The sequence below is a fragment of the Wolffia australiana genome, chromosome 3, assembly GCF_029677425.1.
Source record: "Wolffia australiana isolate 7733 chromosome 3, ASM2967742v1".
Lineage (NCBI taxonomy): Eukaryota > Viridiplantae > Streptophyta > Magnoliopsida > Alismatales > Araceae > Wolffia > Wolffia australiana.
This window is the reverse complement of record NC_135837.1, coordinates 10,019,967-10,037,450: the sequence shown is the minus strand read 5'-3', so window position 1 is coordinate 10,037,450 and position 17,484 is coordinate 10,019,967. Positions and strand designations below refer to the sequence as shown.

The 17,484-nt window shown below is 38.9% G+C and overlaps 1 protein-coding gene across 1 annotated transcript; it reads right to left on the bottom strand.

The window, feature by feature from the left end:
• Positions 1 to 595: 595 nt before the first annotated feature.
• Positions 596 to 3,840, bottom strand: LOC144700901 (lipoic acid synthase 1). The gene is made up of 4 exons (XM_078572477.1): positions 3,368 to 3,840; positions 2,439 to 2,650; positions 1,229 to 1,608; positions 596 to 855 (listed from the first exon to the last, which is right to left on the bottom strand). Exons 1-4 carry the CDS (start codon positions 3,781 to 3,783, stop codon positions 748 to 750), a joined length of 1,116 nt encoding a protein of 371 aa, XP_078428603.1. The 5' UTR covers positions 3,784 to 3,840; the 3' UTR covers positions 596 to 747.
• Positions 3,841 to 17,484: the final 13,644 nt, after the last annotated feature.

Here is a 17,484-nt window from a genome sequence, read left to right as displayed (position 1 = left end):
TCTCTCCCTCTTTATTGCTCTTTCTCTCACTCTCTCTCCCTCCCGCTGTCTCTCTCTCTTCCCCTCCACCTCTCTCTCTCCTCATTATCTCTCTTTCTCTCTCTCCCGCTGTCTCTCTCTTCCCCTCCATCTCTCTCTCTCCCTCTTTATCTCTCTCTCTCTCTCCCGCTGTCTCTCTCTCTCTCTCCCTCTTTATCTCTCTTTCTCTCTCTCCCGCTGTCTCTCTCCCTTTCCCTCCATCTCTCTCTCTCTCCCTCTTTATCTCTCTTTCTCTCTCTCCCGCTGTCTCTCTCTCTTTCCCTCCATCTCTCTCTCTCTCCCTCTTTCTCTCTCTTTCTCTCTCTCCCGCTGTCTCTCTCTCTTCCCCTCCCTCTCTCTCTCTTCGTCTCCATCTCTTTCTCTGCCTCTCTCTCTCTCTCCCTTCCTCTCCATCTCTTTCTCTGCCTCACCCTCTCCCTCCCTTTTTCTACTCATCTCTCTCGTTCTCTCCGTCTCTCCCTCTGTCTCTCCCTCTCCCTCCCCCCACATCTCTCTCTCTTATTAAACCTCCCTCTCTCTCTCTCTCTCTCCATCTCTCGCTCTCTCTTTCTGACGCTTAGAACACAAATTATATACCCTTCAGTGCAAAAGTGGTTTCACAGGTAGAATGAATACGGTTAAATATCCATGCATCCACATTCAGGCATCAACTTCTCTCTTTCTCTCTCTAGCTCCTTTCTCCCCCTGACTCCACTCTTCCCCTCTCCCTCACAGAGATGCAGCGGCTCGATCAGCCTCGATCATGGACTTAACATACAGCTCACCAGCCTTGTATGATGAGCGAACCATGGGCCCGGACGCCACATAACGGAAGCCCTGCCCAAGAAAACGTTGTCAAAGTCAACGTCAGAAAGACCCAGGTCAATGACCCACTAAATTGAGGGTCAGTTTAAATGATAATAATCAACTAAAAGATTAAATTGAGGCTCTCTCCTTCTCTCTCTTCTCTCACTAAAACTGAAGCCACATCAAAGGAGAAAACCAAAGCCTTCTCCCTCTATCCCTGAAAGACAAACAAAATTCGCGCAAAACTAGAACAAAATTCACACAAAGCAAACAAAAGTACCGCACACAGGTCTGTGCAATGTTCTGTTCGAATTTGTTTTTGTTCTGTTCGGAAAACCAAACAGAACGAACGATTCGCACAAATTCGCACAAAAAGAACAGAACGACAATGTCTAGTACTCACCATGTCCATGCCTATGGATCTGTATCTGTCGAAGGCCTCTGGGGTGATGAACTCAGAGACGGGCATGTGGCGCTTGGAAGGGCGCATGTACTGGCCAAAGGTCATGATGTCGACACCGGCGGCTCGGACCTTCTCCATGGTGTGCAGTACCTGGTCTGGTGTCTCGCCGCACCCAAGCATGATGGAGGTCTTTGTGAGTGTGCCCGCTGGAGCCCGGGCTTTGGCCAGCTGCAGAACTCTGATCGACTGCTTGAAGTTGGCTCGGTGGTCCCGCACCGTCCCCTGGAGCTCCTCCACCGTCTCGATGTTGTGGGCAAACACATCGAGCCCGGACACCGCAACACGCTCCACGCATTCTGGGTCCCCTCGGAAATCTGGGACTGCACGGAGGGTGGGGAGTACATTGAAGAACAAGATATCTAAATATGATTTTTTTTTTGGAACTATAAGATATCTAAATATGATAAATAGGAAGATAGGTAGATGATAGACGTAGCCCGAGATGAGGGAGGTAGAGCCAGAGAGGTAGTGACAGAGAGAGGTAGAACGAGAGAAAATAAAGAAAACAGACCGAGAAAGAGAGAGGAAGGGGGAGAGATGAGAGGGATAGAAAGAGAAAAAGAGAGTGATATATCCCCAACATGTATCAAGAATGCACTGTGAAATTCCTTGAGATATTTCAATGAAACTTAAACTGATCCATGATCTAGAACAAGGGGGGGGGAGGGGAGAAGAGAGAGCTATGCGGCTGCTACCAAAAGGAAGAGCTGCTCTCTGTAAAATCAATAACATGATGAAGAATTGACCGAAATGCCCCTAGTGGAATAAATAACAAAAATACCTTTAAATACGATAGGGTAAAATCAGAGAGAGAGGGGAAGAAACCAATAAGGCCAAAGAGAGAGATCAAGAGGCTAATACAATGGGGCTGCAATAGAGAGAGGGCAAGAGAGTAATACAACGAGGCTGCTTTGTAGAGAGGGAAGAGGGTAATAGAGAAAGAGAGAGAGAGAGAAGTAGACTGATGGGTAAGAGAGTAAGTCAGCCAGAGAACAGAGAAGAACTAGAGATAACAAGAAACTGGGAGAGAGAGTGAGAGAAACGCAGACAGACAGATGGGAAAGGTGAGAGAAAGGAGTAGATGAGCAACGTCATCTTCACCAAATCGAATTAACAAATATGATGCTCATCAAAAACAAAATTTTCATACTGAGAGCTTCAACCAGCATCTTTGGCTTCAGTGCTTTAAGCTTCCTCACAGTCTCAGCAAAGTGATTACTGCCTTGATCTTCTAGATCATCGCGATCAACGCTGGTAATCACGACGTATTCAAGGCCCCAAGATGCAATGGCCTCAGCAACATTAGATGGCTCGTTAGGATCCGGAGGAGGCGGGGTCCGAGATGTTTTAACATTGCAGAATCTAGAATTAAAATAAAATTATTAGATTTCAACAAATGAAGAACACGATGCATGACAAAATAAATTTAATTTTCCATTTTGGTGGATTTTTTAATACCGTCATTGCCCAGATTCGAGCTAATGTGATTTGTTTGGAGCATAATCTCGTCCCCGAATATATTTTTTCAGCTGGTCTTAAAAAACATGAAGAAAATAACCGTAGAGAAATTATATGGATTTTTTCATTCATGGGGATGAAATTCGCACTGAAGAGAATTCCTCGACGATTTAATTTCATCAGGCTTGAAAAACAGAAGTTTTTACGCATTTGCTGTAAAGATATCACAAGGCATGGAAAACCATCAGGAGAGTTCTTGAATTAAAACAACCTCCAATTACACGACAAAAAACAGCGCAAAGTTTCATCGGTGCATTCTTTAAATCTCTAGCATGCTTTAAAAAAGGAATAATTCTCGCATTTACCATAAAGATATCAAAAGGAATAAACTTTTTACAGTGAAGTTCTTCATGAATTTAAAAAATCTAATAATGAAGTTTCTTGGAAACTCGTTCTTCAAATTACACGACAAAAACAGCGCAAAGTTTCGTCGATATATTCTTTTAATAACCAGAAATCTGATGGATCAACGGCATCATATACTTCGTTAGGGCACAAAATCGGTACCCAATTATCGAAAAAAACAAACCCAGATCCCCAAAGCCCAATTTCAATTCTCACCTACAACCGCGAGTACAGGTGTCCCCGAGGATCATAATCGTGGCAGTAGCAGTCCCGTTCTCTCCTCCAGACCAGCATTCGCCCAAATTAGGGCACTTGGCCTCCTCGCAAACAGTATGAAGCTTCAATTCCCGCAATTTCGCCTTGATCGCAGCATACTTGGCGCCGCCGGGCACCGATTGCCTCATCCACTTGGGTTTGGGAAGCGGATTCTTCTTCGTGCCTACCTCGACGGAGTAGGCGAAATCGGAGATCGTGGGGGTGTCCTGGGCGAGGCGCCGGCGTAGATCGGCGAGCTTGCTTGATGAATCTGCCATGGGCGCGTCATTGGGCGTGGCTTGAACTGGGTTCGAGGAGATGGCGCGCGAGAAGGGCCGTCGGAGAGCGCTCGAGAGGTGGACGAGGCGAGGATTCATGGCTTGGCCTGGCCTCCCCCCTTCTCTTCTTCTACCTCAAATTCTCAATCTTGCCAAAGCTCTTCACATATCCTCTTTGTGATGGATGGGTTAGTGGAGGATCGGACGGTGGAAATTCACCCATCCTGGCTCACCCATTCTGGTTTCAAATCCGACGGCCAGGATTAGATTTGATTGCTCTAGTGAGCTCTGTGTCATCGTCATCGTCGTCTGAAAACCCGTCATCTCGTGTAGCTTGTGGGACGTAGATTGCCTTGATTGAATGGCTTTGATCGTCATCCTCATTGTCAAGTTTTTATAATGTTGTCGTCATCTAGTGTAGCTTGAGGGACTTATATTGCCTTCATTGAATGGCCTTGATCGTCATCGTCATTGTCATGTTTTGGTAATGTTGTCATCATCTAGTGTAGCTTGAGGGACGTAGATTGTCTTGATTGAATGGCCTTGATCATCATCATCATTTTCATGTTCTTCGTGTAGCTTGAGGGATTAAGATTGCCTTGATTGAATCACCTTGACCGTCATCGCCATCTAATAATCCATCGTCGGTATTCCCATCTTCATTGAGTGCAGTTTTAGGGATCAAGATTGCATTGGTCGAATCGTCTTCATTGTCACCTTCATCTGAAAAGAAATGATCTAATGGAAGATATTAAAGAGTATGTATAGCCCCTCATCCTCTTAAACAATCCAATGGCGACTTAAACCTTAATTGGTCATCCCACTTAGTACTGATGTGTTGGACAATTATTAGAGAACTCTTAAGTGAGTGCTCCTTGGATACTTGAACTCCATACTTTATCCGTTTAAAAAATCTTCTAGATTTCTCCATGCCAAAGCTTTTGAAAATGATGTCTATCCACGTGGATCGGGAAAATTCTAGCAACCTTCTCGATCTATCTATATAGATATGTATTCCCAATATGTAGGTTGCTTCTCATAAATCCTCCATGGAGAAGTTCCTGGAAAACTATACCTTTGCAGACAGCAACATTGCTACATCATTCCCAGTTAGTAGAGTGTCATCTACTTATAACATCAAGAAGTTGATTACACTCACATTTGTCGCCTTCTACACACATCACCCAAAGCAATATGTCCACCGAGGTTTCCAATGAGGAAAGCAGTCTTGAAATCTATTTGATAGATCTCATTATCATAGTCTGCAACTACGGCGAAAAGGATCTGGATTAACTTAGTCATACCATCTGGTGAGAAAGTTTTGTCATCATCATCTCCTTATCTCCAATGTTAGCCTTTTGCAACCAACCTTACTTGTACATGTCAAATTGTCAATTTGTCCATTTGCACAAAACTATTTTCTTAAAATCCACCAACACCCATTAGGCATTATACCTTTGAAGTGTCAATAGAGTACCATACTAAGTTTTGGTGCATCAAATGAATCTTAAAATCCTTTACTTCCAACCATTTCAAGGAATTGGAACCTTGAAGTGCCATATCATAGGTCACAAGATTATCATCCTTATGGTATGTCTCGACTTCACCCAAAGGAATATGTCTAACATATTTATCAGATTATCTTACTAATTCTAATTTGTGGTTTCATTATATAATTGAACATGTTATGGATTTTATTCATCATCTGATGAGCTTGTAGTTTTGTTTTTACTTGGAATTTCTTCCAAAACTACTTTACTCATATTATCTTCTCGCAGAAGATATTCAATCTCTAGTAGATGTTACTCTTTGCAATACATTACTCTTTCTCGAAGGATGAAGATTCACTTGATAAAATAGCCTTGATTGACATCATAGTCAGATATTATGTCATCAGTGTTATTATTGTCATTAAATGTAGCTTGAGGGATAAATATTACTCAATCAAACATCATTTACCATCACAGTCATCCAAAAACCTCTATCATTGGTATCATTCTATTCATCCAGAGTAGGATGATTGCTGACGATGCCTTGATCAAATACCCTTAGTTTACATCATCATCTGAAAAATCTGTCATTTTATCACTATTTTCATTAAATTCAGCTCGAGGAATGAAGATTGATTAGCTTTGATCATCACAGAATCATCAGAAAATCCTTTATCTTCATCGCATTTATAAAATCATTATCTTCATCGCACTTATAAAATCAGTTGGAGCATCATTATCCTTTCAAAATCCATCATTTAGTATTTTTAATATCATCGAGTGTAGCTTGAGGAAATAAGTTTGCATGTTGACTCAATCAAACGTCCATCATTTTCAGGAAAGTAAAATCATTTTATTAAACTTTATGATCTAAATGCAGTAAATAAATCAATTTTCAATGATCGAAACATTTACATGTAGTAAATAAAACTTGGAAAGTGGGATAGAAATGTGTTCACTAAACATAGGTAACATTTGATTTAAGATTATCTTATAAAAGCCTTTCATTGTCAAAAAACAACCAGTCTGAAAAAAAAGAGGAGTATACGAGACCACGATTGTTACTCTTTAGTCTTCAACCATGTTCATGTATTCCACATCGTGCTCCACCTTTATTCTTCTCACCCTCATTAACTAGGAGTTCATAATCCTCAACACAATAGTTATTTTGCCCTTTAAAGAAGCCATGTTGACTGTAATGATGGACCTTCCAACTGACAAGAGTTGTTACGCAATGAGAGGAGTGACACAAATACAAAGATACTCCTTTACAACGTCAAGTCTAAGGAATAAATATTGGACAGTCTTTATCTTTTGCTATTTTTTTCTGTTTGCCAATTATCCTGCTATGTAGGTAATTTGGGAAATGATTACGCAATTCAGACATAGCGGACAGCATAATAAATAGCATGTTCTTTTGCACATGGATATTATTGGAAACTTCATGCACATATACAGATGACCTTACATCCTTATTACTGATGACGTATTGGCCTAGCTATGCACATAAAAGTTGATTCACTTTTGGGAAATCTTTATGGTGCTTCATGGATGGATCAAGGGCTTCAGCCACCATCTAATAGAATTTGTCTATTATGATGTCATTGTACTACAAAGTTTGAATCTGTAATGTGTATGTATGCTTCAAATAATCCAATTGGTTTTGCATAAGTAAAAATCTTCCCTGGTCACATGATTCACACATGATTGAGACACATGTTTAACCACCTAATATGGAGACAAACATTGGTGTGCTAAATAGATCGGCATAACAAGGGGTACAATGATTGGGCAAAGATGTCAATCCTTTTGGAATCCTCATGTGTTTGTGGTAATTTTTCTGTTTGATCTCTAAAAGATCTTAAGAAATCTGGTCTAAGACCTTTTTCTCCACAACTATTCTAATCAAAATTTGCAATCTAGGTTTTGATATTTTTGGAATGTCCACATGCCAATTGTTCATGTTGGTTAGCTGAAGGGTTTCACACATTTTAAAAACTTTTGGGTTATAAGGGCCTTGATCTGGATGAAAACTTTGAATGAATCACAAGAGAAGACATACAAGGAATTCTAAATGCATCAACAAAAAAATGAATCGAATCACTTGGCATGGAACACATCCATGATTTCTTCGACCCTCGAGTGATACAAGTTGAATTGCTCATGTGTGAATCTCCTCATTAGCATTGGCGAGCTCCGTTCACACCGTTGTCATCATTAAACCATCCCAATTGCATCAGGAACAAAGAGGAGCTATGGTGAGAAGGGATATGAAGGGAAAGGGCCTTGAACCATTCTGGCCTTGGGGAATTTTGTTCAAGGGCTTCCCTTCTTTTGATAAGTGGGTATTATGAATAAAACCCCCACACTTCAAGAATATTTTACGACATCCAAATGAGAATTTGAGTGTGACCCTTTAGGCCATGTAGTAGTATAGTTAATTACTCTAGTGGCCTAATAAACTTTATTGCCCTTATAAATAAATTAATTATTTATATCATCTCATATATTGATTAATGCGGGATCAAATTAGCCCAATTGATAGGGCGAGTCTCCAGCCCGTAGGATGCCTAGCTACATCTCATGATCTAGAAGATACAAAGGAGTGTGTACCGACTCACTCATAGAACTTGTCCATCATCACGTACCGTGTACATATAGTACCTCATCAACTTTATACTCCTAGGATGACATAGGGTATAGTCAACTATGAAACCCTAATCAGTCATCCTAGTCAGTATTGGTGCATTTTGAAATTATTGGATAACTCTTCTTTGACATTTCACTACCTTAGCAAATGAATTCATCACATCATCTTCATTGAGCTTTCTCCTCTTATAATGAGGGCAGATGATCCCATCTTGATCACTCAATTGTCTTCGTGAACTTCTCAATGCACTAGAACAAAGACTGCTTAGGATTCCATGATTAGGAACTTGCAGATCATAATCAAAGTACAACCATCTGTCCACAAGACATCTTTAGTGTATCAAGTTATGGGACAACATACACAACTGTGATGTAAATAAAACTGCATTACAGTTTGGTCTAATACTATACAAGGATTCATACGTATCAATTCTGTGAACTCTTTATGCAGAATGACACTCACTATCTATCCTTCGTATCTCCACATTATTAGCCACAAGACCTCACATATCATATGAGTGAGGGTATTATATCTAGATACTTCAAATAAAAATATTTAGAACATGTGCTTGAAGGACTAGAAATCTTCATATTATGATCTCATAATCATTCACTAAGTCTGATCATGTGTTCATGGACTTCGTTATAAGTGTCACACGTGCACTATACATTGTATTAATGAAAATGGAAGGATATTTGGAATGTGTGATTGGCTTAAAAGCTACTAATTTATTCTATCAATATTAATCACTTTTAGAGGACTTCCATATCATAGTAAATAATATAAGGCACTTTTAGTTTATGCATCTTCGATAGCCTTGATTCTACTCTTATTCACAAGTAGATGTGGAATGTCATATAGCTTTCCACCAACTTGGAGAAGTAAATTTAGGATGCGTACTAACCACCTCTTCTTCCAACATAAGGTGTGTGATATTTTTTTGGGTCTCAATGACACATCCACCACAAAAAAATAATTAAAATACTCAACCCCACATTTATACATTTAGGACAGTAAAAAAAAAAAATTAAAATAAATGGACATCTGATTCAAAAAGTAACAAAAATGGAGTCTAGAAAAAATAATGAAGAACATGATAATACCATAAATAATAGAAAAATGGGAAGGATTAAAATGTAAATTGATTGAAATTGAAATTAAACTAGGCGTTATAATGAATTAAAATTCAAAAAATTTAAATGATGACTGGTAAGGAACGTAACTGAAAATGAATTCTGACCAAGTAATGGAGCCTCATGATACCTTTATAAAATGAAAATTGGCAGTTACAGGTTAATAAGTTAACAAATAATTTAACATTTAACTGGCGGAAGATGGGAAATGAAACTAAACACGACGTTAGACTAAGTTATAGAATGATACAAAGTTAGGCAAAAATAAAATATATATGCACTTGAACATAAAACACTGAGAAAATTATAAATGTAAATAAAATTACAATTAGCATACATTTAGAAAAAAAATAAAATTATTAAAAATGTCATATAAGAAACATAGTAAAAAATGAGATGTTAGTGTAGTAAGCTAACAAAAAACTAAAGACTAAAATATGAGAATTGAGTGGATAGAATTTCTATAATTTAAACTAATAACTGAGATGTAAAAAAAGAAGTTTAATTTAAATAACAGTAATGGAGAATATATGAGTAAATTGAGCATTGGAAACATCGGCAACGGGCGGCGGCACTTGTAGAGGCAGTCTTAGTTGGCAACAGATGTATAATAATTCAAGTACGTAATCACTAGGCACGCCGTCATTCATGATCTGTGCAGTCGATCCATATCATTTAAATTGTGACCCCTATGTGGAGGTGGAGACCTGTGGCTTACCTAGGAATCCACTAATCACCTCCAACCTCTCCATATCTTTTTGTGATGACTTATCAGAGGTGGGAACATATGGCTCGGATTCAAAGATCTGATTTATTGAATGGTCTTGGTAATGATTGTCACCTGTGATCATTATCATATTCATCTTCGTGTGTACCCTGAAAAGAGGATGACAATTTCATACCTTTCATTTCATTCATCACCAGATGCGATTTACTCTAAGTTTATGATTGACATCCGTCTATTCAATTATCCTTTTTGTCTATGGCCCATTCAGACTCTACAATAGATGACTGACTGAAATGACATCCCATCCCAATTTCTCATCCCTATTTAGGTATTGGGATAGTAGTCCATTCCATAATGGAACTTGCACCATGCCAGTTAGCCCAATCTGATTTCCAATGCAACAGTTGGGTTGAAAGGATCAATTGATTCTACATCATCGCTATCATCATATAATGCAAACTAAGGGATGGTGACAGTTTTATCCAATGGACTAGAACAAAACACTTCATCAAATGAATAATATGGTCATTTTATAGCTTTATTTATGACCAAGACTTTTTTTTTCAACATCACTATTATGCATTATCTATCATCATATGATTGAGGTTAGCAAAAGGATAATGATATTTTTTTCATCACCAACATCATCTTATCATTGTCATTGTGGCAAGCATAAAACATGATGACTATCTCATTGTCATCATTGGCTATTGCAAACACCACTCACCAATTTGATCAAGAGGGTGCATTGATGATTGATTGTAAAGGGTCAATTGATTGACCAAACTACTGGTTCATAAATTTCATGATAGATAGGAAATGGTCCTCTGAATGTTTACCAAGAATTTTCTACTTTGGATGTCAATGTTTAAACACCCAACTTATAGATCCATCTAATTTCAAAATTATTTTAGAATTATCTCATATAAAAATTTAAAATTAGTTCTCAAGATTAGGGTAAAAATGTTTCATACTAAAGTTAAATTCAAGATATGGGACAAGTCATTAAAGTTGCGAGATTGGATACTTCTTTATCATTTTCCTTGGATTATGAGATAATTCCCAATTCTTGAAAACACAAGTGAGGTGAACGATTTACTTCATTTTGAACTTGAATAAACGTCAAGCAAATGCACAAATAAATTTTATGATTTTAGGGTATCAAATGTTATGATTATGTGAAAGAATAAACAGCCTATGCTTAAGATACCTAAAGAAAAGAGCCCATTTCCTAAGGCTTTATAGTGATCCCTTCTAAATCATATTATAGTATCATTATAGTAAACTTCAAACAAGGTTTATATGTATTATCTTTTTCAAAAACCTTTCAGAGAAACATTTAAATTCATCACATTTCTTCTCCAGTTCATTCATCTTTCTATTTTTTTTATTGGCAATAAAACATCGTGCCGTGTACGACCAACCCAAGGGTTGTGCCTGTAGATTAGTCCAGCCCGCCCTGAACACCACCTAGGGGGTTTATATATTAAGTGGAGTGTTTATCAGTGTTTATAGGCATGGAGTGAGCATAAATGCCCTAATTACACACGAACCCTACTCACCCACATCCATGGTGCAAAAAGAAAAAGACACAAGAGATGATACCGAGGCTGCTCTTAGAGAAAGCCGTAGGCTTCAAAGTTGTACGCATGTCCCTCGGAGTTGGTGCGACATCGAGTATGAAGGTCCTCGCACCATATTCGGATGTGAGCATGGATGTGTGCTGAGGGACATCAGTTTGGCAAGAGGTCCGGTACTCCCGCCACTAGTGCTCCATGCGATACAACACTCTCGAGGACTAGCCTTCAGGAGGAGACACTGCGTGCGGAGAGCAGGCAAGCCAAGGCTCTCAACGCGATGACAACCATGAGCTGCACGGGGGAGGTCCTACCAAATGATGAAGAGGGAGGGGTGCTGGAAATATACGTGGCCAGCAAGCCAATCACACATTCCACATCTCGTTCCATGTTTATTAACATAACATATTTATTGTAGTGCATGTGTGATGCTTATAATGAAGTCCATGAATACATGATCAGACTTAATGAATTGTGATGAGATCGTAATACGGAGATCACTAGTCTTTAAGCATGTGTTCGAAACATTCCTATTCGAAGGATACACCAGAAGGACATCGAAGTATCCGGATAGAATAGCCTATCTAGCCTTACTCATATGATGAGTATGGTCGTTCCCCTAGCCATTAGTGTGGAGACACTAAGGATAGATAGTGGGTGCTCTTTAGTGGAAAGAGTTCACTGAATTGATCTGTATGAATCCCTAAATGGTATTATACCAAACTGTCAATCAGGTTGATTCATGTCACGGTTGTGTAAGTGGTCCTTAGATCTGAGACACCAAAGACGTCTTGTGGATGGACGGTTGTACGTTGGCTATGGCCAACGAGTCTCTAGTCATGGGATTCTAAACGGTCTTAATTCGGATGCATCAAGAAGTACACGAAGGCGATTGAGTGGTGAAGATGGGATCCTCCACCCTCGGTATAAGAGGTGATAGCTCAAGGAAGATGATGCGATGAAGTTCTTGGCCAAGGCAGTGAAATATCATAAAAGAGTTCTCTGATGATTTCCGAATGCATCAGTACTAACTCGGATGAACGATTAGGGTTTGACAGTTGACCATACCCTAAGTCATCCAAGGAGCGTCAAGTGGATGAGGGATTATACATACACGGTAACCGATGATGAACAAGTTCAATGAGTGAGTCAATACACACTCCTTCGTATCTTCTAGGACACGAGGTGTAGCTTGGCACCCCACGTGTCGGAGTCTCGACCTATCGATTGGGTTAAATCGATCCGACATTAATTAATCTATATGATGATATAGTTAATTAATTTGGAAGGCCAATAAAGGTTATTGGGCCGCTGGAGTCATTAACTAGACTTATACATGGGCCTAGAGGGTCACATGCAAATGGTCTTTTGGACGTCGGGAGATATACTTAAGTTTTGGGGTCTTTATGAAAAATACCCACTTAGTATAAATAGGGGAAGGCCCTGAATGAAATTCACCCAGGCCAGAATTGTTCAGGGGCCTTTCCCCTTCTTCTCCACTTTCCCCACACCCCCTCTCCATCCCTGATGTGATCCGGACGACGTAACGACGCCGACGGAGAAAGAACGGGGCTCGTGAATGAGAAGGAGGAGATTCGACGCGTTGAGGACCGCGTGGATACGTCTAGAGGCTGTACACTTGAGCAGCTTGACTCGTCTCGCTTCGGGATCGAAGAAATCACGGATGTGATCCGTGAAAAGGTACTTCGTTTATTGTTTTCATTGATGCCGTTTGATTCGCAAAAGTCTTCCGCTGCGCATCGTTTTTGTATTGTTCATCCGGATCCAGGCCTCTAGAACCCAACAAGGGGGTGGGGAGCATACCACATAGTTGTGAAGGCATCTACCGTCTAGTTCCCCACGCACAACTGGTGGCGAATGCTGGTCATGCGGGGGCGACACCATATGATGTCTTGCCATATGCTCGGGAGACACCACTTTGAGCTTGAGCTTGCACTGAGCATGTTGACCAACTACTGTGAGTCTGATTCTATGATGATATGGTAAAAGTTACGCTCCTCATAGAGGAACAAACCATCAGGTGTTGCCATAACCTTGGTTATTGTGATAGTTTGGACTCCATAGAAATATGAAAAAGTAAAAAGAGTACTTGATAATCTCAATTTTAGGGTTAAAATTCTTCGTTGGTAATTGAGATTATTCAATAAAATATATTTGATCGTACTTGAAAATACTTAGTTAGTGATGAGTACGGATCGTCTCCACAGGGAACAATGATTAAGGAATTACTTTCTTAAACTAGTGATGATCAATGAGCGATCTAAAAAAACACAATTCAAGGATATGAGCGAGTGATATCGATTAAGTACTTAATTTATGTGTAAAGTTAACTAAAATAAAAGAGTAAGTGATTGTCACGGACACGATAATGAACAATTGTATGAATGAGGATAGTGGTTGGATATGGAATGGCACGATGACAAGGATGGAGAGATGAAAGAGTGGGGACGTAAGTAAGTGAAGTGATAAATGAAACGTTGATAAAAAAAAACTAGAACTATGATAACGATGATGTTGGGAGAGAAACAACGTAAGGCGAAGAGACTTACCTTAGATTCTTACGTTCCGCCATGATCACGGCGATTTACGAGTGCCGGTAAGCTCCCCCTCTTCTCTTTTGTCTCTTCCCATACACCCAGGACACCAAGAACACTCTTGATGGATCTCAAAACTCACTCTCTTTCAATCAGCCCACAAAAGTGGGAAGCAAGTTCAAGATGGTTTTTCCAATGATCCAGGCCTCTATTTATAGATTAGAGGGTACGGATAGAAAGAGGAGGGGAAGATGAAAAGTTATGGCCGTTGGAAGTTGAAGCAATCCTAGCCTTTAATTTCTTCTCTCTCCTCATCAATGTCAGCAGTTTGTGCCTGTCAAGAAGTCAAAGCACTTAGTATTCTGTGGCTTTTCATATTCCATGCCTTTTTGTATTATGTGGCTTTTCATATTCCATGGCTTTTCGTATTCTGTGGCTTTTTGTATTCCGTGACTTTTCATATTCCGTGCCACATGTATACGTCAAAAGGATAAAAAACAAAGAAAAAATATCTTTCTCAATGCTGACGTGGCAGCGCATCCGCACGCCACGTCACACTATGCCATTAAAAAAACAAAAAATACTTAAAATTTCATATTAAATCAAATAAAAGCTCAAAAAATACGTATAAATATACATTTTGAATCAGAAAATTCATATCTTTCCAAATTTAATATCCAAAAATTCCATAAAAATCGTATTAGTTCTCAAAAAATTATATTCTTTTAGAATATACTATTAGAAAAATCCTAAAAATATAGAAAATTCAGAAATTTGTTCTAAAAATAGATTTAATCATTTTAAGCTTGATAACATGCAAATATGAGTGATTTAATGCATAAACACGCATAAATATAATAATATAAGGCACTAAAAATGCATGTTATCAGTACGCCCTATGTGATCTCATAGAATACCAACCCCCTCCCGCCAACTAGTCCTAGGTTTCCTTTGGCCATGCCATCCATATTGAGCTTTAGAATGCCCATTGCTGATGGGTGCCAATGGGCAATCTATAACCGAGTGGTGATGGGGTTCAAGGCCACATGGATGCCCTAGGTGCTTAGTAATTTGCAGGTAACTAGGGAGCTCCAAGAAGCGGGTGGTATGAGGTGGTGCGTGCACTATAACCATGGATTGACGCATCGCATTACATCATGTGCTTGCATGGGAGACCCTACAAAACAAGAAGAATTTTTCCTTTTCCATATCTCTCATAGTAAGTAAGCTATGATGATGTGTAGATAGGGGCTCCACTTAGAACATGTTGACTTGATAAAGATCTTGCCAAAACACCCTAAAGGTGTTAGAGGAGTAAGGGTACGTAAGAGCAGGCACCAATGATGAGTAATGGGCTCCAACATTCTTTAACAATCTCACTATGGAAGAAAATGTGTTCCATAGCCTCAACCTGAAGAGCAGGGAAACCATGGCAAAGCCAATTAAATGAGTGACCAATACATGTCGCCCGATCATCAATAGGGAGGCCACAATGAATGAGCCTCCAAAGGAAGAATGAGATGCGAGTGAGAATCGCCTGATGCCATATGCGGCAATCCCAAGTCTATATAGGGAATCTCTCTTGAAAACAGTTCCAAGAGGACCGACAAGAGAAACTCCCATCAATTGTGAGCATCCAAATAGCTTGATCAAGAGAGGGCCCTATGGCAGTAGCCATAGCCTGTGGTAAGGCATCTAACTATAGACCATGATTCTCCCATAGGAGTCGCGTGTTCCCCGTTAGAAACTGTGCCACAGTCAATCGTGGTCGATGATGGACAAAATGAGGGTAGCAGACTAAGGTTGTGTTAGCGAGCCATGCATCATACCACGCCCTAATCGTGCATGGGCTGACGAGCCAACGGGTCATATGGGATATCTCTACCCAATGTCGCTGCCAAGTCCACCACCTTTTGTTGCCCTTGATATCAGACTCCCTACGAGCCCACTCACCGTACATGGACGAGATGAAGCTCCTCAACCGACAAGCTTATGGTTCATCTTTCCATTTAACCTCATGGAACATCCTCCCTACATTGATATATTATTTATCTAATAAAATATTTTAAATATTAGCAAAATACATACTAGAAAACCTCGATGACTATGTGAATGCTTGGAAGTTCTTGTTATATGGAATGTACATATGAGTACTTGAATAAAGCACCAAACAGGCCAACTAATTTTGCATCATGACACATGCATTGGTGCATATTAATTTTTATAGTCATTCCAAAAGTTTTGAATAGTAAAAGATACCTTATTCTTAGCTATTTAAGTTATCAACTGAAACCATAGAATTCATAGATTCCTCATCCCTAATATATTTTGATATTTAACCAATTTGTTTTCATGAATTGTCTAATACCAGTAAATATAACTTGAAATTAAGGTTTTTAATTAATAATTGAGCTCATAATTGCATCATATTCGATAAAAAGTTTGTGTCATGTAATAGAACTTAAAAAATGAACTAGACAGAGTCATTTTCTTGATTTATCAATGCAGTTCCATTAGTTGAAGAGAAAGTTTTTGACCAAACATTCCTATATCTTGTCACCAAAGTAATGCACGCATGCACAAACTCAATATAATCTGCATATTCTCAATCCTTGAGATATGATATATACAATATGCGTAATGAATCTTGAGGATATTTTAAATTTATAGATTTCTTTGTATGCACATCTGACACTCATTAATTATGCACTTCAATACATGTTATCAAAATGTATAGCTCTCATCAAATATGCCCTTCAATATGTGTGATAATTATTATGCCATTCAATACATCTAAAATTTATCTGAAATTGCCATAACTTTTCATAAAAGAAATAGTCATATAATGGCAGTTAGTTGGAATGTGTATGACTCAGACTTGACAAAGATTTTTGTTACCTCATAATGGATGTTTTAATATGCCACGGATGTAATTATGTTCACGATACACTGCATACATTGTTCTCATTTAAGACCCAATCCTTTTATAACACTACATGTGGTTATCTAATTATAAAAACATTTATTCATGAATGTGCTTGAAATATAACTGAGCACATCATATTCCTGTGAAACATTGTATACAATCAAACTGTATCATCGTACTTTAGGATGGCACAAAAGTTAAATATACTTTTAAAAAAGCAGCATAGTTGCAGGACAAAAATCATAGTTATTTACCTTACCATTACCCTCCCAACACTTCTTTGAAGCCTCGTTTGCCGCAAAGCCAAGCGAGCAACAATCTCTGCCACTCTATTTATTCATCAAAAATTTTAAATCCAGCAGGATGTTGCAGGTCAAACAATCAGGAAGGACAGTCTACTGATATTTTGAAAAATGAGAAAGATCTGTACGACCAAGTATACCCAAAATAAATAATTTACTACCAATGAAAGAATAACCATAATTTCATAAGTTTTACCACATGTTTCTCTCCTATACCACAAAGCCTTCAATTGGGGAAATGGTTTCGTGTTATTCAGGCAAAGATTCCCTTTAAATAATTGAGCTTTAAATCAGATCAATTGACCCATCTGGAAGGTCTGCCGACCAACAATCTCATATCATCAGGAAGCTACGTCGACAGTTTTGAAAACTGAAGGAGATAAGTATACGACCAAATATCCATAAAAAGAATGAACAAACTATCATTAAACTCCCACATG